The sequence below is a fragment of the Ixodes scapularis genome, unplaced genomic scaffold (assembly GCF_016920785.2).
Source record: "Ixodes scapularis isolate PalLabHiFi unplaced genomic scaffold, ASM1692078v2 PGA_scaffold2__306_contigs__length_199485367, whole genome shotgun sequence".
Taxonomy (NCBI): domain Eukaryota; kingdom Metazoa; phylum Arthropoda; class Arachnida; order Ixodida; family Ixodidae; genus Ixodes; species Ixodes scapularis.
The window spans coordinates 167899026-167920835 of NW_024609857.1; the positions used below are offsets into that span (position 1 = coordinate 167899026).

Here is a 21810-nt window from a genome sequence, read left to right on the forward strand (position 1 = left end):
AACTGCGAAAAAGTTAATGCAGCTTGCCATATACCAGAAAATAACAAAGACAAGGTCAGTATTACATAAACCCCCAGCATGGCATGCACCAAAGACAGCCAAAAATTATTGCTCACCTCATAGAACACTTTGTGCGGCTTGAAGACAGCAGCTTGCGGTCTGAAGGTGGGTCAACCCGTTTGGTGTAGATGGGAACTGCGAGAAAGTTAATGCAGCTTGCCATGTACCAGAAAGTAACAAAGACAAGGCTACTATTACATAAACCCCCAGCATGGCATGCACCAAAGACAGCCAGAAATGATTGCTCACCTCATAGAACACTTTGTGCGGCTTGAAGACAGCGGCTTGCGGTCTGACGGTGGGTCAACCCGCTTGGTGTAGATGGGAACTGCGAGAAAGTTAATGCAGCTTGCCATATACCAGAAAATAACAAAGACAAGGTCAGTATTACATAAACCCCCAGAAGGGCATGTACCAAGGACCACCAGAAATCATTGCTCACCTCAGAGAGCACTCCACGCGGCTTGAAGAGAGCGGCTTGCAATTTTTGTTGCTGGGACCTGCAATATATTTAATACAGCCTGGCGTATACCACAAAGACAAAGCCAGTAATACATAAGCCTACAGCACACGTCCCAAGGACCACTACAAATGCAGGCTCACCTCATGCAACATTCCATGTGGCTTAAAGAGAACGGCTTGCAATCTGTAATGGTGCGTGCACCTGTTTGGCGCAGCTGGGACCTGCAATAAATTTAGTACAGCTTGCCATATACCACAATGTAACAAAGACAAGGCCAGTAATACATAAGCTTAAAGCACGACATGTCCCAAGGATTGCTAGAAATGCTTGCTCACCTCATAAAGCACCCCATGCGACTTGAAGAGAGCGGCTTGCAACCTGAGGGTGAGTGCACCTGCTTGGTGCAACTGGAACCTGCAATAAATTTAATACAGCTTGCCTTATACCCACTAAATTAAAAAGACAAGACCAATACTACATAAGCCTCCAGCATGAAATATCCCAAGGACCACTAGGAACACTTGCTGAACTCATAGAGCTCTCCATGCGGCTTGAAGAGAGCGGCTGGCAATCTTTGGATAGTACCTACGGGTTCATTTCCCTTCCTTGATGAGCCTGAGCACTTTCGAATAAATGCCGCTCTTTGCGGTATGGCATGGTGCACACCTGGTACCTCTTTTGAGGTTTATCTGGCCAAAGTACCTATAACAAACATATAACAATTGGGTCACACACTGCAGTAGCCAGCAATACCACAGCAATGACAAACGTTAGAGAAGAGAATAAACATAAAATTATGTTTACTAACCAAAATATGTTAATTACCTTCTTAAGTATTGGTATAATGGGCTATGCTGCGATTGCAATTTTAAACGGAGACATTATTAAAGCCCAACCTAAATGAAACAATTTTGTGAAAAAGCAGCAAGTTTTGAGTAATTCATGTTTTTCGGAAATCGCCGGTTAGAGTTTTGGGGTTACATTACTCTCTTTAAAATTGCAATTGCGAAGAGGCCCATTAAACCGCTAAATAATAATAATAATAATATTCATAATAATAATATAATACATTTATTGTATCTAGCGCACATCAGTTAGCATGACGGGCACATCACAGCCAACATGAGGCTTGTGGGATATGCCACCCTGAAATTAACAGTCGAACATAGCTATACTTTGAGCCCGAGTGCAAAGTGAAACAACTATATGCAGACGTCATTAGGATGTCACAGGTGCCATGTGACACAGTTAGATGCAGACACACACCATGCACATGCACACCAACATATGCAAATGCAACGTTAGGTTTGAAAATAGCCACTGTAAAAAAGAGGAAGCAATTATAACCTCGTTAAAAAAAATCATGCACTAATGATAATAAACGTAACTATACTAAACAAATAACGCAACTATACTAAACACAAATTCATTAAACCAAGTCCAAAGGGGAAGTGTCACGGCCGGGGTGTCTGAAGCTGCACAAGTGTAATCTACAGTGAAATAAGAAAAGAAAAGTAAAAAGCTATGTAATTAAACAGTGACTTTACAATTTTCGGTTAATTAGTAAACATATTTTGACGTTTATCCGCCTGTCTAATGTCCGCCGAGCCCTACTATTATACAGTGAGGATGGCATCCACATATATATCACCTTCATTTTCCTTTACAGTCCGTTAAAGATTACAAAAAAAAATTTGATATATCACAAGAATCTTTCGACGTCGTTTCAGCTGTCTAATGACTCAGGTGTGCAAATGAATGAACAGTACTCATCAATGAGAAATAAAACAAGAAAGCGCAAAAAAATAAATAAAATATAAACTTCTGCGAAGCCGATCAGCCGTTGGGTATGCTGAGCCAATTATTACGATTTTGCGAAATGTTCACCCCTAAACAGACAGTGCGGTGGAAGCTGCATGTTCGTTTGACCAGTCAACTGTTGATTCTGCACAACGTGGTCACCGCCTCTCGCATACTCACGCGGGGAGAGCGAGGTCAAGCGATAGGAGGCTTTAATTATAGTTGGCGAACAAGTAGCTTGCACCGCACTGTCAGCGTAGGCGTGAACGGAATATAGGACATGCAAAAACCTAAAATATATGTACCGTATTTTCCGGGCTATAGTCCGTACCCGGTGTATAGTCCGCAGGGGCAAATTGGGGGTCCAAAGTAAAAGTTCTTGCTTAGGTACTTAGATAGTCCGCACCCGGTGCATAGTCCGCGTGCCGTGCATAGTCGGCACCTGGTGCTTAGTCGACACGAAAATCTTCTTATAGACGGCACACCTTGACACATGTCTGCTTTCTTAGCACACAAAGAAGCCTACAATCAGGCACGTAGCCAAAATTTTGTTTCGGGGAAGAGGGGGGGGGGGGGGGGGCATGGGCCTCCCCCTGGTTACGTGCCTGCCTATAATATACATATATAATCATTAACATACTCTTTCACTCACAAAATCCGTCACATCTCCTCATAATGAACGATCTTGAAAAACAAAATTCGTGTATAGTCCGTACACGTAGAGAGTCCGCACAGCCTAAACTTTCAGCTTTTAAACATGTATAGACCTTGGACTATAGCCCGGAAAATACGATATAAAAAATAAGCACACTGTTAAATATAAAGTCAGAGCCAGCAGCGAGCTGCAGAGTGGATGTTTACAACAATTAACCCTCCAAACTGCTTGAGAAATTTCCCGTCAAATTACGAGGGCGGTCAATAATTTTGTGTACGTCTTAGAGGCTCGTGAATCGAGTGCACTGGAAACTTCCGTTTTCGAAGCCGCTAAAACGTCGTTCAATGACATTGCATCGTTACAAAGACGTTAGCCGCTCGCTTATGTTGTCTGGCTGCATGAATGTTGTTGCAAAAACAAACACAGAAACTAAGCTTCCATAAAAGCTCGTACTCGCGAGTTCTCCTAAGAGATAAGGCGCAGGGCTCTGAGTAAAGGCGCCGCCGCTGCAGCACGGATAAATAAACACGTGCATATTATAACGGAAACATAACGTGCTGAAAAAGAAACACCAAAAGCACGATGTGTCGGTGGACGCCCGTGTTCTCAGACCGCAGATTTCGAACACGCTCGAGCGCTTTCCGTCTTCAACCGAAAGCACTCGAACCGCGAACATGGAGAAACATTCGATTACAATACGTAAGCAAGACATTGCAAGGATAAAGTCACATTGCATACCTTGAAGTGGGCGATTTAGTCGTCGATGAGCTGATGAGGCCCTGATGCATCACAGAACACTACACAGACCACGATGTCAACAGCCACCGAGGCGAGTTCGACGAACGCCCGAAGAGCGATAGCATGGCGATAGCTGCTGCAACCTCTGTTTGCGCCTGCGCGGAACGGGCGCACGACTCGGAGCAAAACCGCAAAACAACAGAGATGGGTGTTGCAACAACGGCAACAACGCACCAACACCGCCATTCTGCGAGAGAGGAGGGCTGGGAGGGCCGCGAAAGAGCTGCAGGGCTGCGCGCTGCGCGGCGGGGCATTCAACTCCTCGCCATCTGCGCATGCTTGCACTCCTGGGATTTCGGCTTTTCTGGAAGGCTCGGCTCTCGCGCCAAATAAATAATGAGGGCATCCTCGTATTTTGAAATGATGAGCGTGCCCGTCTTTTTTGACGAGGGAAAGACACGTCAAATTGACGTAAATTTTTTACAGTGTGGGTAGTTTGAGTAGGCACAGTACGCCACCGGATAATGTTTGCTGCCGTAATCGAAAAGGTCCACACCGATTTGCTGTCAGGGTTGGTCCGGGACTGGTCTGAGCATTGAGCGTTCCGATGGTTGCCTATAAGCAAAATGAAAAAAATGTGGAACCTAAAAGTCCTTCAAGCCGTCGGTGCAACATCTGCTTATGGGGACTTTTGGTATCACCACCCTGCTTCCTCGCCGTAGCACACCGACGATGCATTTAAGCCCTGAGGAGCGTGGTGCAAGCTCTCCAACAACTGCCTTTCCTTGTTCTAGGGTTTTTATGACTTCCCTTATTTCTTGGCCGTCCAGGGTGGCCGACGCTAACTGGGCATTCGTGTTGTCGCTGACTAGGCTTGTGAGCACACCGGTTGCGTGGATGGCGATGTCGTCCTGTTCAGTGTCCGACTTGTCTGCGTCCGGAACTTCGACCCTGACAGAGCACCTGCTAAGAGCAGCTGCTTTCCGGGAACATACTGAAACGTGACATCACATTGCAAGAGCCTGAGAAAATATCTCTGAGGTCGCGGAGGGATTTTACTGGTGCTCTATTTTGCTATTGCTACGAGCGGCCTGTGGTCTGTTTTGACAAGCGCGGGATAACCCACCTCAAACTCCCGAAACCGCTCGCAAGTGAAAGTTACAGCCAGCGTCTCTTTTTTTAAATTGTGCACAATTCGCTTCGGCCTTCGAGAGCACCCGTAACACATATGCCACGGGACGCCAATCCTGGTTATGTAGTTGAGATAGTGCAGCACCGATGGCAAAACTCGACGCGTCAGCTGATATCTTTATCGGTTTGGATGGGACGGGGGCTGATGGGAGCATTTCAATCAAATTATTCCACTCATTGTGATGGACGGCCAGCAACACAAATGCGTTTTATTTATTTATCAAGACCCTCGCTGCCTCCGTTTCTCTTGAAAGTTGGGGCAAAAATTTGACAAAGCATTGTGACCTCAGATGGACGTTTTGGCGAAAGGTCACAGTTTCAACGGGATCTCAGGAAGACCACCCCTGCCGAAAATGGTCGCAGCTGTAGAAGACGGAATCTTCCACCTAAATCCCGACGTTCGTGAAGGAGTCCGACTTAAGGCAATAGGTATTCTGTCAAGACTCACTTCTCAACCTCATCATAACCTGCCTAAAGAAGAAAGCAAAGCGCTGCGGCAGCTTACGAGCACAAGGTCGGAGACCTTGACAGTCCTGCTTATGAAAAGCTAAAGAAAGATCCGACCCGCCCAGTCCAAGACGGCCTGAACAATACTCTGGCAGACGTTTTCAGGAACCATCCCGATTCAAAAGGCCTCTACTTTCATCCCATATGCAGGAATGTCTCTGCACCGGGCTTCTATGGGCTGCCTAAGATCCATAAGATCAACGTTCCTCTGCGACCCATAGTAGATTTCACCATTTCTCCGCTCCGGGCATTGTCAAACTACTTACACCGGATAATTTCGCCTCTCACTGGAAAAACATCCACCTATGTCCGCAATGCAGGTAACTTCGTTGAACGCATGTCGGAAGTGAAGGTCAACGGGGAACACAGCATGGTGTCGTTCGATGTCGTGTCCCTCTTTACCAGCGTTCCAGTACCCCTGGAAGTCTCCACAGCCAGAGCGGTTCTCGAATCGGATTCCAAACTCAGCACCAGAACCAGCCTCAGCGTGGGCGAGCTGTGCCGCCTTCTTGATTTTTGCCTACGCCGCACCTAGTTTTTCTTTAAAGGGGAATTTTACAAACAAACCAGCGGAACTGCGATGGGTGCGCCCATATCTGTCACCACTGCGAATTTGACAATGGAAAGCATCGAACAAAGAGCGCTACAGCCCTTTACCAAGAGACCTGAGGTGTTCATGCGTTATGTGGACGTCTTTTTTTGTATATTGAAAACATCAGAAGTTGATAAGTTCCTGGCTCACCTCAACTCCATCGAGCCCGACATCAAATTCACCGTGGAACGAGAAAAAGACAACACTTTACCATTCCTTGATGTACTGGTGAAGAGGCAAGGAGAAGAGATGAAGTTTTCGGTATACAGGAAGCCCACTCACCCCGGACGCTACCTTAATTTTAAGTCGAACCATCCCACGAGTCACAAGGCATCAGTCGTTGCAACACTCATGTCCAGGGCGGCTGTTATCTGTTCTTCAGAAACTGACAGAAAAAGAGAGGAGCAGAGTTTGATCGCTGATCTGAGAAAGAACGGCTACCCTACAAGGTTTATCCGATTTGTCACCAAACGTGCGGTTCACGCTCGCCAAAACCCACAACCAAAGGGAGCTGCGCCGCATCGCCCCATCACGCGCATCAGCGTTCCCTACGTTCAAGGTACTAGCGAAGCACTATCACGGGTGCTCGCAAAACAAGGCATTCACGTGGCTCACAAACCGGTATCCACTCCCGGACGACCAAGACCAAAAGATCGCCCCCCGAAGGTAAAAGCACCGGGAATTGTTTATCGGATCCCCTGCTTAAAATGTCCTGCATCTTATATCGGCGAAACAAAGAACTTTACGGAAAGGTTACGCCAGCAAAAGAACGATGTTCGCAAATTCGACCGAGAACGCAGTGCTCTTGCGGAGCATTGTGACACCTTTGACCATCCGATAGACTTCGCGAACGCGTCCGTTCTTGATGTTGAAACCAATCTCCGAAAAAGACATCACCTTGAATTATGGCACATCCAAAATACACCAGGAAATATCAACAGATCCGTGGGTACCTTGCGATCTGTTTATGTGAGTGGACTACGACACGTGATTAGAAAAAGACTGGATGGCAAGGCGGAAGCGCGATTAGAAGATATTCGTGCCACCAAAGAAGACGGGGCTGCTCCCACGCACGAGATCAATCGCCCCTGAAGAGGAAACCGAACAGCTTTTGAAATGTTGGGTGCGAGTTTAATTTTTGGTTGATGTCAAATATTTTTTCATTGTATAGGATTGCCCTCGTAATTAGTCAGCACGGTTTTTGACGGCTGCTAGTCGCTAACTCTCCCAATCTTGCGGGAGAATCATTTGCTTCGCCCTCGAGAGTGCAATTCTGGACAGCCGCTAGCTCAGCACCATTGCAAAACTCGATGGCCAATTTCAAAGTAAGGTTCCTCTCTCGCAGAAGGCGAGCACGCAACCTTTTGCCTGTGGTTCCGCATACTAGCAGGTCTCTGGCCCATAGAGTCCTTTAGTTCACCAAAGTGGCATGTCTGAGCCTTGAGCTGCACGTCGCGAAGAAACTGCTGGAAGCTGTCGCCTTTTTTCTGCTGCCTTGCTCTAAACACGTACCGTTCGTATGTCTCGTTGCACTTCGGGATGCAGTAGTTCTCAAAGGCTTGGACGATGGCATCGTAGTCTTCTCGTTGAACTGCTGTCAGCGAAAATGTGTTGAATACGTCAATAGCTTCTTGTCCAGCTACATGCAGAAAAAGGGCTGCTTCCTGCGCTGGCGTTTTCTTTTTAGCTGGTGCTGTGGCCCTGAAGAACAGCTCTATAAGCTGCCGGAACCTCTTCCAATAGACCTTTTGTAGAAACATCGGTTCGAGAGTAAATGGTCCCAGTACTCTCTCTCTCTCTTCCTCCTGGCACAGCAGAGAGGGAAGGTGGTTTCTTTGTGTCGACATCAAGGCAGAAGATTACTCACGACGGGGGCAAGGGCGAGTTTGGGAAAACCGTATCTAGGTCACAGCGTCTCAACGGCTTAACAGGATGTAGCTGACGTTTTGGGTGTGGAACGCGTGGGAGAGGCCTTGGGCGCGCGTTGTTTTCTCGAAACTTCGTCTCGACCCGAGTCGCGTGTCTAGGTGGCAGCACATATTTGCCAAGAGGTCCATTTTCTGCGGCAACGTCAGAAAGCACTTGGAAGTTGGAACTCGGGAGGGGGCACATGTTCCATATCAACGTTACTTTCTACTAAACAAATCCTGCTTCTGTCACCATGTATCGAAGATGCGTCAGTCACTTGGAGCGGGACCAGAAAGAACGCAGCGAAGTCACCGGTGTTCAAACAATAGGGCGCCCTATTGTTTGAAAACCGGTGACTTCGCTGCGCTTCCATGGGAGATAAGCCTTTTTTTAATTTTTTTTTTTTACTTTTTATCAGGTAAGTTCGCTCTACAAATTGTATAGAAAAATTGCACCAACTGTGGGCAACGCTCCACAAGATCGTCGCGCGATAGGCTAAGGAACCGAATTTCGCGGTCGATTTAAGGAGCCTGGCAGCTAGTTGAGATACCCAGTATAACGAGAAGATGTGAAAAATAAAAAATAAACAATCGCAAATTTATGAGTTACAGTTACATTTAAACCAAGCAAGTTACGCCTTATCCGTATCCGCTCGATTTGCTTCGCCTTGTAGCGCCGTGGCCGTTCGCGATTGCCGACGATCGCAGCCATATAATCAGCTGTTTCTGCTCAAAACATCGCACTTTGCCCTGGCATTAGCACCCGTCACAGATTCACAGTTAAATTGAGCACATGGTTGTCTCATGAACTGTTCCCGAAGTGCCCGCTATTCTAGCGGACGGAAATGTTGCTGCGGTGGACCTTCATCCGAAGTTGGTTGGTTTCGGAGCAGACGACTTTGGCTAGCAGAGGTCAGCCGGTTTTTCCGGGTCTCGCACCTCGCGTTTGGCGTGGTGACACAAAGGCTCCCGTGACATTGGGTCGCAGCGCCCTAGCGTCCAAGGTTTGCCAAGTTATCGTGAGACGGAGTACTGCCCTTTGCACCTCTGGCACAACACTCGTTGTTGACTCCATTTTCATCTATTCCCCACTGTGCTTCTAGGATGACCCTCTTCTCAACCTCTACTCTTAAAATAACCTGCAATTCAGCCCTAATTGCTTGCCCTTCCTTGCTCTTCCCTTTTCTTCCTTAACTACACCGATGAGACGCTCCACTCTATCCTCATACTTTTTTCTCGCTTTTCTAGCCCTGCCTTCCAAGCTTCCCCCTGCCTGAGCTCCTTCATCTGCTTCTCAAGTTTGGCCCGCTTCTTCATTTCCTCGTTACGCTCAGCCCCCATGTGCTCTAGCTAGCCTTCAAAGTCCTTCGTAAGCTCCTGCCACCTCACTTCAAGCACCTCCCCCTCCCCTGTTCGTCAACTCACCGACCTGGGTCTCGAGCAGGACCCGCTGTTACCGCTGTTCCTCCAGTTCCCGCTTCATCTCTTCAAATTTAGCCTTCCACACTCCTAGGATTCTAAAGTCTCCCTCGATGTTCTCCCACAGTCGGAAAGAGAAGCTAATTTTTTCTGCGTCAGCTACGCTCTTGAAATCAGTTTCTTCTAAATAACACCACCTCTTGCACTCTCCGCACTCCGCCATGTTTAGGTCCCCCTTGATCTTCCGGCCTTTTCTATACTCGTCGCCTAGCTAATCAAAGACCCGTGCATCTATCACAAAAAAAAAAAAAGAAAAGAAAGCCCGCCAAAAGACTACACAAAGACCGACCCTACTCTACAATCCAATGCCCCGCCTGGCCGCCTACGCTAACCTAAATCTCTAACCCTGCCGCAATTTCAATCTGTCGCTACTACACCTTGTACGCTTGAACACCAAAAATATGAAGAAAAAAATGCACTAAGCTTCAGAAGTCGAACACAGCTTCCTTTCTTTCTCATACACCTTTGTACACTCCACCCCTTCTTGTCCCCCGTTTGATCATGCCACATCATTTTTCCAGCTTCCCGGAAATAGAAAACAACACCGGCACAGGATTGTCTGCTTGCCACTTTTATCAATTCCATTGCTAACCTCGTGCATATAGGGAAGTACTGCCCTTCTAACGCTGGAGCTTATTTTCTCCGGGACCCCTGCACTCATCCACAGTCTGTTCAATGGGGTCTCCACTACTTCCACAACAATCGAAGGGGGGTATCCCCTCTGTTCCAGTTCATGTACCTGTGACCTAAAGCTTTCCGTCATCTTGCGCAGGTAGGATTTCGGCAGCTCGGCCCGGAGACGCGAGATGGTAATACCCCTCTTGACCACATTTAAGTTGGTGAAAACTAGAATGAAAAGCACGTCGGTCTTGTTAAACCTGCGAAGCGATTCTAGGGGGAGCGCGTAAAGCCTTGCACAGACTCGCCCGATCGAGTGCAGGGATGTTGTGCACACCTCAACACAAAAACGCGGAAGCACCATACTGATTGGCGAGAACAGCGCACTACACACGGCACATTGAACGTTCAGAAATGATCGTCATGCACACGCCACACGCACCGGGCAAGCTCATAATCAATTCAATGCGCTAGCTGCCCTAGTGTGCATGCGCGCCGGCTGGCTTGACTTGTTCCGCAGCTGGGAGACGGGCGTGTCTTGTTTTGTTTTCTTGTTTCGATGCACTTAAAATATATTTTTTCATGCTTTCAATCTTTCTCCGCTTAATAAAAGGGCTTCATTGGAGGAATAACAATGGTTCACAGAGCAATGCACGTTATTTAGCCTGCACAAAAAAAAATATGACGGTTCTAGCAGGCTGCAAATTACAACATGCTTACCGGTGATGTCACTGGTCGAGGGTTTTGAACACACTGTTTCGTCACAGGACGGTGACCGCTTTTTGCCTGATCTAATTAAAATATGATGCGCTTATACTTTGTGGCTACCAATTGTTCCCCGAATAGCCCGAAACACTAATGAGGTAATAACATAAATAGGCCAGAAGCTCAAATGTCATTAGAGGGCCAATTTGTACCCATCTGCCAGCATCTTCGAATGAATAAATACATTTTGATAAGTAAACAAATGGAAAATACAGAATGCAAGAAGTCTCTTCTTCAATATTTGTACTTGAAATATTTACCATTCGTGAACATGTCATTGAAATAGTGCTGCTGAAGATGTGAAAGTTTAGAGCAGATGACAAGCAATAAAGGTACTTGTCGAGATATTTAGAAAACCTTTTAATTCTCTATATACACACACATTTTATCAAACTCTCGTGAAACCACCCCGGTGGCGTCGCGCAGTCATCTCTAGAGAAAAAAAAAAAACGTTACAGATCTTCCTTTAGAGCACAAGCCAAGTTGCTACATAACCTTGCCGCTGGCGGATCACAACGTGCACAACCGCTTTCCAAACACACAATGTGACTTCCAACACAAGTCAGCTATCGTCTTAATGAATGAAGCGGCAGAAGCTTGCAATCATTCATTTACATCACAGAAACATTATATTAGATATAAGCCAAGAGGACGGAAAAGTTAAGTTTATCGCCAGCAGATCAAAAGCGTCTTTCACGAGCCTGATGCACAATCCTTGACTCAGAAAATGCGCGCGTAAGACTAGCTGCAATCCAATTGCACTACATTACAATTCATCCAAGAAAAACGGTGTAGTCTTGTTTTCGAGGTTCTGGAGAGCAAAAGGTATTAACATATAAAAGTATATTTTTCATTGATCCAATGAGGCATCATCTGTAGCACTGCGAAAGGCACGCTAAAATATGTAATATTACAGTATACGTTTAGTGCTATACAGTATTGATAACTGGGACTGAGGTCCATATGCCGCCTTGCAATTTAAGTGAAAATGTTACAACTAAATTGAGACAACATATGGCGTAATCCCGGTGGTGCGCTTGGGATCAGAATGCATAGTTGAACAGATTTGATTTTGTATGGAACGCACAGTAATTTTGGTTCAAGTCTCGAACACTCGACGGTATTTTATGTACACACAACCTTACCGCAAAAACCCAGTAAAAATCTGGCTATCTGTGTTATGGAACTGGAAATATATCTGGACTTTACCTGGACTTTAGGTTTTTAGAAATTATTCCTTTTTCTGCAACTTAAATTTCACGTTTCCAGAAGCAATTCCAGTTAGATTTCCAATTCCATAATGAAAAGGGTAAAAAGTTATACTGTTTTTCTTTTTTCGGTCGGGATGTTTCTTTTGACACAACACAGCAGTCGAAATGGCTGCATCTTTGTTATTGCATTTCTAGATGTTAGTCAATTGAGTGGAATGTGAATAATATGCATGGGCACTTGGTTTACAGTATACAAGCCTTCTCTGCCCAGAGGTATCAAAGCACACTTGCAATTTGTGTACTTATGCACGTATGCATTCAAAACATGGTCCAGAAATGTGCCCTGTCTAACATGTGGAGTCATAACGCGCATAAAGTAATTGCGAGTTTCATAACATTGGACCGATTTCCTAATTTCTTAGTGTGAATTGAAACTCGTTTCCAGGCCACCAAGCCACTCACACACACACGCACACAAATATAAACACGCAGAAAATATAAAGAAAAAATTGATTGACAAGAACATATCCACGTAAGTCACCCAAACATGAACGATAGGTAAGAATTCCTCAGCCATCCACAAATTTAACGACCTTGCCTCAATGCAGTCCGGAACAAAACAAACCTAATATTGCTCAATCTTCCGCATGCCGCGAGAAAGCCAGCTCTCGCGTCACATAATACGCAGTGCCTGTGGTGCCTCCAAAATGAGACTCTTCTACGGCTATGCTTATCAGTTAGACCTGCGGCAGGCTATACACATGAGGCCAGTTGCACGTGATTTAACGCCACGACACTCTCCCAGGAGGGGAACGCACCATCCTCGCAGCGCAGTAAGTCACGTGTTAAAGCCGGCTTACTACCAAAACAAAAATCCGGCCCTCAAAGAGTTCTTTGTCGGCGCCTTGCCAAACCAACCGCTGTCATCCTCTCAGATTGTTTGAGCGGAGCAAAGTGCACAGACATGTAGGGACTGACAGGCGGATGCATACCTAAAACATATGACACAAGGGGCGACATTTAAGGCACTTCTAGCAGACGTTAGAAAATGGCACTGTCTAAACTGATGGCATGCCTATTGGTACCTTGGCGAGTGTAAAGTAAGAAATCTTGCAACGTTTGCGGGGGACGGCTCATGTTTTTCTGAGAGTTTATTCTAGAACGTGTGCGCCAGAGGTGATGGAATGTTCAAAATAAGTTTTAGGCAAAGAAAACCTCGTTTTTATAAACTTCACTTGATAGTTTTAGGGGTAGAATTTAATTCCGCAGTAAGAATTCATCCCAGGTATTAATTGTGATGCTGCTGAACATAACTGCAAACGAAACAGTTTAATGTGAGTTAGACAATCTACAAACATTTCAATTATTAAAACGTCGGCCTCAAAAAAAAATGTGTACTATTTCTTTTTTTTTTTCGTTTTAGCACACTCCCAGCTGACCCAACAATCTGAGGTTACATGACTGCTTCGTGAGCCAAAATGCACCAGACTCAGATGTTCAACTTATCGAACAGATAACGCAGTAATGGAAAAAATTGACAAGCTTAAAAAGACTCCGTTGCTTCTGTAGTTCATAAGCAGGATGAAACAAAGCACAATCTTTAACAACTTCCTTGGCAGAACCTCCTGTTCCTAGATCAAAGCTTCTTGGAACGTATTCGTTACCTTTTGTGACCTTGCAAGCTGTATGGAAAAAACCCTACGAACTAGCATCAACTTCCTCTAGAAATCGGGAACCTATATTTTAAAGGGCACAGACTCAAAAGCGTTTGCGACTTGATGGGACTACAGAAGACATCTCTGCTGTCGGAACGGGTTGGACCCTTTATAGCGCTGGAAGCCTCCGTCAAGGCCAAGAGTCCCAAGACTTCTGGAGACACTACCACGAGAGTCATTTCAACGCTTGATCACACGTTGGGTCGCTCTCCTGTGTTTCCAAGATTCGTAGGAACGGCGCCACTTCACAGCCTCGTGTCCTGTGCGTCGGGAACACCGTTCTTGGCCTCCGTGGGCACCTGAGAGAAGGGCACGACCCACCCGTCTCCATCTCGGGTCAGGTGGGTTCCGTTGCCGTTGATGACAAAGGCGGAAGCATCCTTGAGCTGGGCCTCTTCCTTGAGGATTTCGTCGCCTGGACGCAGGTCCCCAATCTCAGACCTCATGTGAAGGTCCTTCGTCAGCTTCTCCTGCAAACATGACCAGAGCTCAGTAAAGATTTAGCTGAAGATGGTATAACTTGCATCGATTCAACCTAGGCGAACATTTCTAACTGATTTCAATTCAAACCATGTGGTTTCAGCTGGTTACAACTTAAACCCTAACTAATTAGAGTACCCGAGCACCGATTGAGAGCGTGCTGAGAGAGTGGTTAAACGCGCTGCGTGTGCTGTCGTCTGCAGTGGTAACTGTTTTAAAGCAATAAACCTAAAACGAATGGCAGATGAAACCTGCGTCCGTTGAAACATTATAATGACTGTTCAATTCGAATATTTTATATCGACAAAGTGAGCGTATGCAGCGCATGAACCTAGGTTCCCAGCATTCCCCTTAATGCTTCAGTATTCTTGAGAAAAAAATATATTGTTCCAATTTCAGGCTTGCTGGTTCCACTTGGACACTACCTGGTTTCAACAGCACTATAACTGATTCTAGTCGCACATCACCTGGTTCCGGTTATGGGCCACGTACCCTTCTTATGTCCCTTTAATCTTGGACGTTTAAGCCGACGAGTATGTCATACATAAAGCGGGATGGCATTTTTTTTTCAAACTTTTTTCAACGAGGGTTGTGGCTTAAAAAAAACACCACCTTCTCGGTACCAGGTCCAAAACATAATGATTTCAGTTAAGTACTGTTTTTACTTTGTTTGTGACATTAAAGCGTTTCCTGGCCGTTTAAGCATTGGTATATTGGTATTGGTATGTTATAAATAATAATAATGATGTTGCGTGATGTCTATGCAGCGGGAAGTTAGTCAGCCTCAATGGGTGTCTGGTGTTTCAGGAGTACATGAGAACTTTAGCCATAGCCAGTGCAGTACAACCGCTAGCCTGGGGTATTTAATGTGCATCACGCAGCAGTTATACACGACCGCACGCCGGTACGATGCTCATCCATATGGAAAAGAGCAGGGGTGGGGATTGAAGCCAGGATTTCTGATTGCTGCAGCGTGAGCTTTCATTCCATGTGCTTCGAGCTGGTGTGCGCTAGCCCACTCGGCCACCCTATGTTATTGATATGATCAAAGTATCGTTATCTTGAAAAACCTTCGTATATCGGGAAGCTTGCGGTAGGCCATTGCTAGCAATTAGCATCTGATAGTTGCGTAGATGTGACTGCCTTGTTGCGTGAGGCTTGTGCGCCGGCGTTGACATAAAACTGTTATTAAATACTTGTAATTGATTTGAGGAGGTCCTTTCAGTCAATAGGCTCCTTGTAATGAACATGAAGTGAACCCCAAACGCTGAGTCTAAATGACGACTTCGGACAACGAGAGGAAACTTTCCGGGTGAAAATGTCTTACAGGTTCTAATTCAAATCAGAAATCACTTTTGAATAATTCCTACAAGAATTTACTGGAAGGATTTGTTGTAACCATTGATATTAAATGCTGAGGGGTAAAATATTGAATGAGGAATAAAGGAAATATCTTCAGTTTCTATAAATTATGCCGCAAGAATGAAGTTAACACTGGAAGCAGCATAAACGCTTTCACCCATAAATGCTAGACATAGCTCAACTAGTTACAACACTGTGCTGAGCATTAATTAGGTTACAACATTATGTTACAATTCCAAACTTGTTGAGCGCCATCAAAAACCACTAAAGTGAATCAATTTTGAAAGGACTGCAGCCTGTTGGAAGGACGGGGGTCTACTAAAGTTACAGTTCGTGCAAAAGGCGAAAGTTAGTAGATGGGAAAAAATGGCCCACGCGGTTTTTAAGTATCTTATCGTTCGCGTGTTTGTACTGCCAGTTTTGCACCTGCTGCACGAGTAGGCCTTTTATTTCATTTGTTTTAAATCTGATCCATATGACCCACTGTGTAAATTTCGTTTTCAAACAGTGTTTGCAAGGACGGTGATTCATGAGAATTGAACTGCGATGTTTCTCTAAGTCAGTCTGTGATTTCTTTTAAGTAAGAAAGCGATGTGCTTCCTAAAAGCTAAATTTATAGTTTAATCCAGATTTTACCATTTGCAAGCATTAGAATATATGCAGAAGGAGAAGTCAACAGATGACGAGAGGATTAGGGCTCTATTGGACTACCTTCGAATGTGTTTGAGTGGTTCATTTAGCGTGACGGGACGAGGGCTGCTAAGAAGGTATGAGCAAAGAGGGGCTCTTCTGGCAAGAATCAATAAATGAGAGAGTTACCATACTTCGTGCTGTGTATTCCATTTTGTTATATTATGGGTGTTCTAATATTGTATGTGCTCTTATGTTCTATTATTTATAATAGTATGTTCTATTACGGGTGGCGGGCTGGCAGATGCACCTGTGTACTGGCCAGCCTGGCACGCTATCCGGGATAATATTATTTTGGGGCAAACAAATATTCTTCTTATTAATAATAATAATAATAATAATATTAGTATTTTTATACATGGTGTTTAGTTTTAGGCTTCACAGACGTTAAAGAACAAACCGTAAAAGTTGCAATAATGAAGTTTGTGCGGGTGTTATATGACATAGGAGGCATAAATAAGGGGCCAACCGTCACGATATAAGTTACTAAGTAATATTTTTTAATCACCTTTTCTTGTTGGTGAAGATGAACATTAGGTTACAATTCCGAACTCGCTGAGAGCCACTAAATAAATTAATTTTGGAAGGACGGTGGTGTACTAACGTTACAATTCGTGCGAAAGGCGAAAGTCTGTCGGTGCGAAAACGCGCCCACGAGGTTTCTAAGTCTTATCGTTGGTGTGTTTGTACTTGCAGCTTTGCACCTGTAGCGCGAGTGGTAGCTTTAGCGCACATCCACATTTCCCAAATGCTCACTATACTTATAAAATTGACTGATTTAGTGATTTTAAGGACGCTTAGCATGCTTCTCGTTTTAGGTCATTACCCGCCTTATTGTGAAAATTATCCGCCTCTGTTACGTCCCCCAGGCGGCATAAGTCACCTGTACAAATTTCGTTAGTGTAGCTTTCGAGGTAATTTTAGAGCACGTCTGTAAACCCTATATATTTTAACGTAGAGCAATATTACTACCCGTGTATAAATATTATCCTATTACAGAGGGGCGTCTTCAGATAAGATTAAGCACCCATGTCCGGCGACCATTTTTATTTATGATTAAAAAATATATATTTCGCTGGCTCCGTGCTTCCAAAAAAATAAACCAATCCTTGTTCTTTAAAAAAAAAGTTGTCTTTGCGAGAAACAAAATTTGTAAGCACCCTCTCAGTCAGGTGCGCGCTTTGCATATCGCGCGATGTTGGCATTTCGGGCGGCTTCCCCCCAAAACGTATTCTAGCTATAGATCTAGAAATATTTACTGACAAATTAGGAATATCGAGGACTGACAAACCTATTAATCACCGAATATTAGGGTCGTTATCTTGAGAATCAAAATTGCAAATTCGGCGCATTTTGCAATAACGCTCTGGGTTAAATACTGTAAAACGCTTTATTTTCGCGGCCCCTATTTTTCGCGAATCGGTCACAGATGACATAATCGCGAACACTAAATTTCGTGAATTCCAGACGCCTGCATTAAAAATCTTAAGGACCGAAATTTTCGCGCGCCCTTAAATTTCGCGAATTCTTCAATTCGTGAAATTCGCGAAAATTGAGGGCTCGCGAACATTAAGAGTTTTACAGTATTTGCTTTGTCCGCATCTATAGCAGCTAAGGTCTTGAAACTTTGCCAGTGTGTTGCCCTGTATTTAGTTCATCTTTGCATTAAATGTTGTTGCCATTGTTTGCCGGAGAAATATACAATAATTCTTCAATAAGGCACATTTGACTAAATTGCATTATTTTGAAAATCATTTTAAAAAAAGGCCATCTTTAATATTCTTTCAACTCTTTGCAATTAACGTTTATAATATGAACTAGCAAAATGTGCAAAAATATAATGCAATATTTTTTTTGCTTTGAAATTATAAACCAGAAATATGTCCAAATTGACGTTAACATATGTGCAAGCCCCCATAAAGGGGGCCTGCACACACCCATTCTGTACAATACCATTATTATTAAAAACCTAAAAGTGCTACGGGGTGGTCAGGAAACGTCAAACTGACAGCACAGAGGTGGGCGGTAGTTTTTAAGAGAAAATTCCTAATACATTTTCGCACAACCGACCCGAAAACGCCCATGGGCCGGAGAGATCGAGAGGCACCCCCCTGTAACATGCTTCGCGGTGCCTGCTTCGACAGCCGGCGTATAGCACCTCCGTCTGCGCGACATAAAAGAAGCAACCGGAGCGACTTTGCAAACAGTTTTGCAAAGAGATTGGCCAACAACCTTGGCGGCAACTTGATATAGGAGGTAGGGTGCGGCAGAACGTGAACCTGTGTCGCCAGTGAGCGCCAATGGATCCGCCGCCGTGGAGGGCAGCACAGTGTGAAAAAAAAATAAAAATAAATAAAGATACTGAAAACAAATAAAAAAGAATTGCGATTGACTGATATTGCCCGTAACTTAATTTATATGACAGCGGTTTGGAAAATCGTGAAATCCAATTACTCAAGACTCGATTCTTCCAGCTGTTTCCTTGATTTCAAACTTCGGTGTAGGGGACCACATCCTGAACACCATGCAAAGAGATTACTCTGCTCACACACTGTTTACCACGCCTAGAGTCCGCCGCCTTAGTCAACACGCGAGATGGCACGGGATTGCCAGCTAAAAAGGGCACAGCAATCCGGTTGTCCTGCCCTAGCAAATCCAGTCGTACCATTGCAATAAGAGTCAAGTCTCCCTATTCACCTACGTGGTCACGACGAGAAAAGGAACCCGCAGCTGTGCCGTCATAAGCGACCACATGTGCCACGACTCCGCCAATGCATGCTACACTGTTAGCAAGGTGTACGAGTGGCCTGACGACAAGATTCTAGTGTATGCTGATGTGACCTACGTCAGTGATGGTGCAGCAAGCTACTTTAAGAACAAATACCAACTACACGAGCTGCGGAGCAACAAGTACTCGTCAGCGAAGTGTACTTTTTCCGCAAGTGGACACGGCAAGAGTGTCTGCGATGGAATCGGGGGTCTTGTCAAGCACCAGGCAACGTTGTACAGCCTCCAAGGGCCCACCACGTCGGTGATGAGGTCGACGTCAGGGATGGTTGCCCCACTGAACACTAAACTGCCGAACGTGAAACTAATCCACCTCACGAAAGCTGACGTCAAAGCGTTCAGGGACAGGAAAGCAAAGGAGTGGGGCTCTGTTTCTGTTGTGCGTGGAATTCAGTCCTGTCCCTTGTGGCAGTGTACGCAGTCCAACACTTCGCAACCACAGCTGTTTGTAGCAGGAACAGTAGATGAAAAAAAGATGTATCTTGGGAAGTTAAGTCTCCTATGGCTGCGAAAAGCAGATTGAGGTCGCGAACTTGCGGTGCCACTGCGAAGAAACAAACAGTGATCGCTACAGGCAAAACGGAAACAAATGTTCCTCCTAGCAGTGCCAGGAGAGCGCCGTGACCGACTCAGGTCAGCGTCCGGCAGAAGAATGCGCGCGACAAGCGACGAATGTGCGCGAAGGATGTTGATTCATTAAACTCGTTTTCATAGTACCACTTTCAACATGTGTTCTTCTTATCATTATTCAAACCCGGTCGTCAGCAGTCCAGCCTTCCTATGAAGGGTCGGCTCCGAAATTCAGTGGTTCGAGAAATCTGTACTTAAATTGTTGACTTGCCGTCCAAACTCACCTGTATTCTTTCGCATGAATTCTTATTTTTAACGAACTCCTGCCACACTGCTTTCTCTTTACAGACTTTCTACATTTTTTTACTTCTTTCTTGTCTTCGTTTGAAATCGGCAACTTTCTATCATTCTTAACTACCGTTACGGTAATTCAGCATAGTTAGCTCTCTGTAAATTTTAAAAAATGCAAGGATATTGCAAGCATTTCTGAAGCGCCTGTTGGGAGAGATATGAGCCTTGATCTGTGACAAATAGAAGAAAAATGAAGTATGCCTTCATTTTAAACTGATTTTACAATTATTGCGAATTCGGTAACCTACCTACATTTCAGTATATTTCTTTAAAAAAGATTATTGTTTTTAATTTCAATGACAATTTATGTGAATATTGAACAAACGCCTCCAAATCATGTTAAAAATGTCAGTTTCCAGACTTTTAACATCCGAATCTATAGAGCTCTGAATTCCTATGCAATTGATAATACATGTCTACCTCCTTTAATTTTATGTACAGTTTCTGCACACAAAGAAAAATAAACCTAAGGCGACAACAGCTTTTCTGTTTCAAATATCCAAGGGGACGGTTTCACGCAACTCGCAAATACGTGCGCGGATACCGACAGAGACTTTGTGATTTTTATTTCTCAAGGTAACACTTTTTTTTCGCAAAAAGTTTGAATATGTTTTTGCGGTTGCACAAGTAAAATATATATTTTGGTAAAAATAAAGAAATGTCGACCGGGTGTTGTGCGGCCCTCCGCGGCAGCGGATCTATTGGCACTCATAGGTGGCGCAGGGTTGGTCGCGCCCTACCTCCTCTATCATGCTACGGCCGATGTTGTAGGCTCATCTGTTCGCAAGGTCGCTCCGGTTGCTTCCTTTGCGTCGCGTACAGGGAGACGCTACACGCCGGCTGGTGAAGCAGGGACCGTGAAGCGCGTGACATGGTGGCGCACCTCGATCGCTCCGGCCCATGGGCATTTTCGGGTCGGTTGTACCAAAATGCATTAGGCATTTTCCCTTTACAACTTCCGTCCACCTCCGTGCTGTCAATTTGTATTTTCCTGACCAGCCCGTAGCATATTTACGCTTTGTAAAAATAATGAAATTGTCAAGAATGGGTGTGTGCATGCTCAATTCATGGCAACCGCGTTAGCGTCAATTTGGTGACATTTCTCGCTTGGTAACGTTAAAGACACACAAATATTGCACTATATTTTAGTAGATTCTGTTCGTACATACTATAAACGTTAATTTCGGAGAGTTTAAAGGATATTGAAGATTGTTTTTTTTTCATAATCTTCAAAATGATGCTTATTTTGTCAAATGCCCCTGTTCGAGCAATTCTTGTACATTTCTCCCTCTAACGAGGACGGCACTATTTTATGCGAATATTAACTAAATATAGGGCAACACACTGGAATATTGTGAAGGCCTGATCTTTTAGATGTACGAACTAAAACAATCTTTAATCCAGAGCGTTTTTGCGCAATGTGACGCATTTGGGATTTTGTTTCTCAGAATCACGACCCTAACACTCGATGATTAATAGTTTTTGTCCATCCCTCCTTTGCTTAATTTGTCAGTAAATATTTCAGGACCCGTAGCCACAACGATTTTTTTTAAAACAAGGATTCGTTTTGTTGTTGTTGTTGTTGTTTTTTGTTTTTTTTTTAGAACCCCGCAAAATATTTTTTAATCAAAATTAAAAATGGTCGCTGGACATGGTTGTTCGATCTTATCTGAAAACGCCCAGAAGATGCATAACTTATACTTGCACACTTCACCTCGATTTCTTGTCCGACTTAAATTTAAGTTTGCCCTGATCCACTGTGGGCTCCAGTATCTGTCAACCCAGTGTGAATTTCTGTTTTACCGTAAAAATCGATTCAGTCTAGAATCGCGTTCAATAACTCAGATAAATATATATTAAACATTAGAA

General features: G+C 44.5%; 1 protein-coding gene and 1 long non-coding RNA gene across 3 annotated transcripts in view; both read right to left on the minus strand.

Annotated features, from left to right (window-relative positions):
* Positions 1-522: 522 nt before the first annotated feature.
* LOC120836252 lies at positions 523-901 on the minus strand. Its single transcript, XR_005716923.3, has 3 exons — positions 859-901; positions 664-744; positions 523-560 (listed from the first exon to the last, which is right to left on the minus strand). It is a non-coding gene; the product is annotated as an uncharacterized LOC120836252 (long non-coding RNA).
* Positions 902-11120: 10219 nt separating this feature from the next.
* The window catches only part of LOC8039571 (mucin-2), a 231976-nt gene continuing 221286 nt past the window's right edge, over positions 11121-21810 (minus strand). For both annotated transcript variants that reach the window (XM_029972565.4, XM_042292103.1), the window contains one exon: positions 11121-14171. In XM_029972565.4, the coding sequence (XP_029828425.2) occupies positions 13947-14171 (225 nt within the window). In that variant the 3' untranslated portion in view covers positions 11121-13946. The remainder of the gene's footprint in view (positions 14172-21810) is intronic.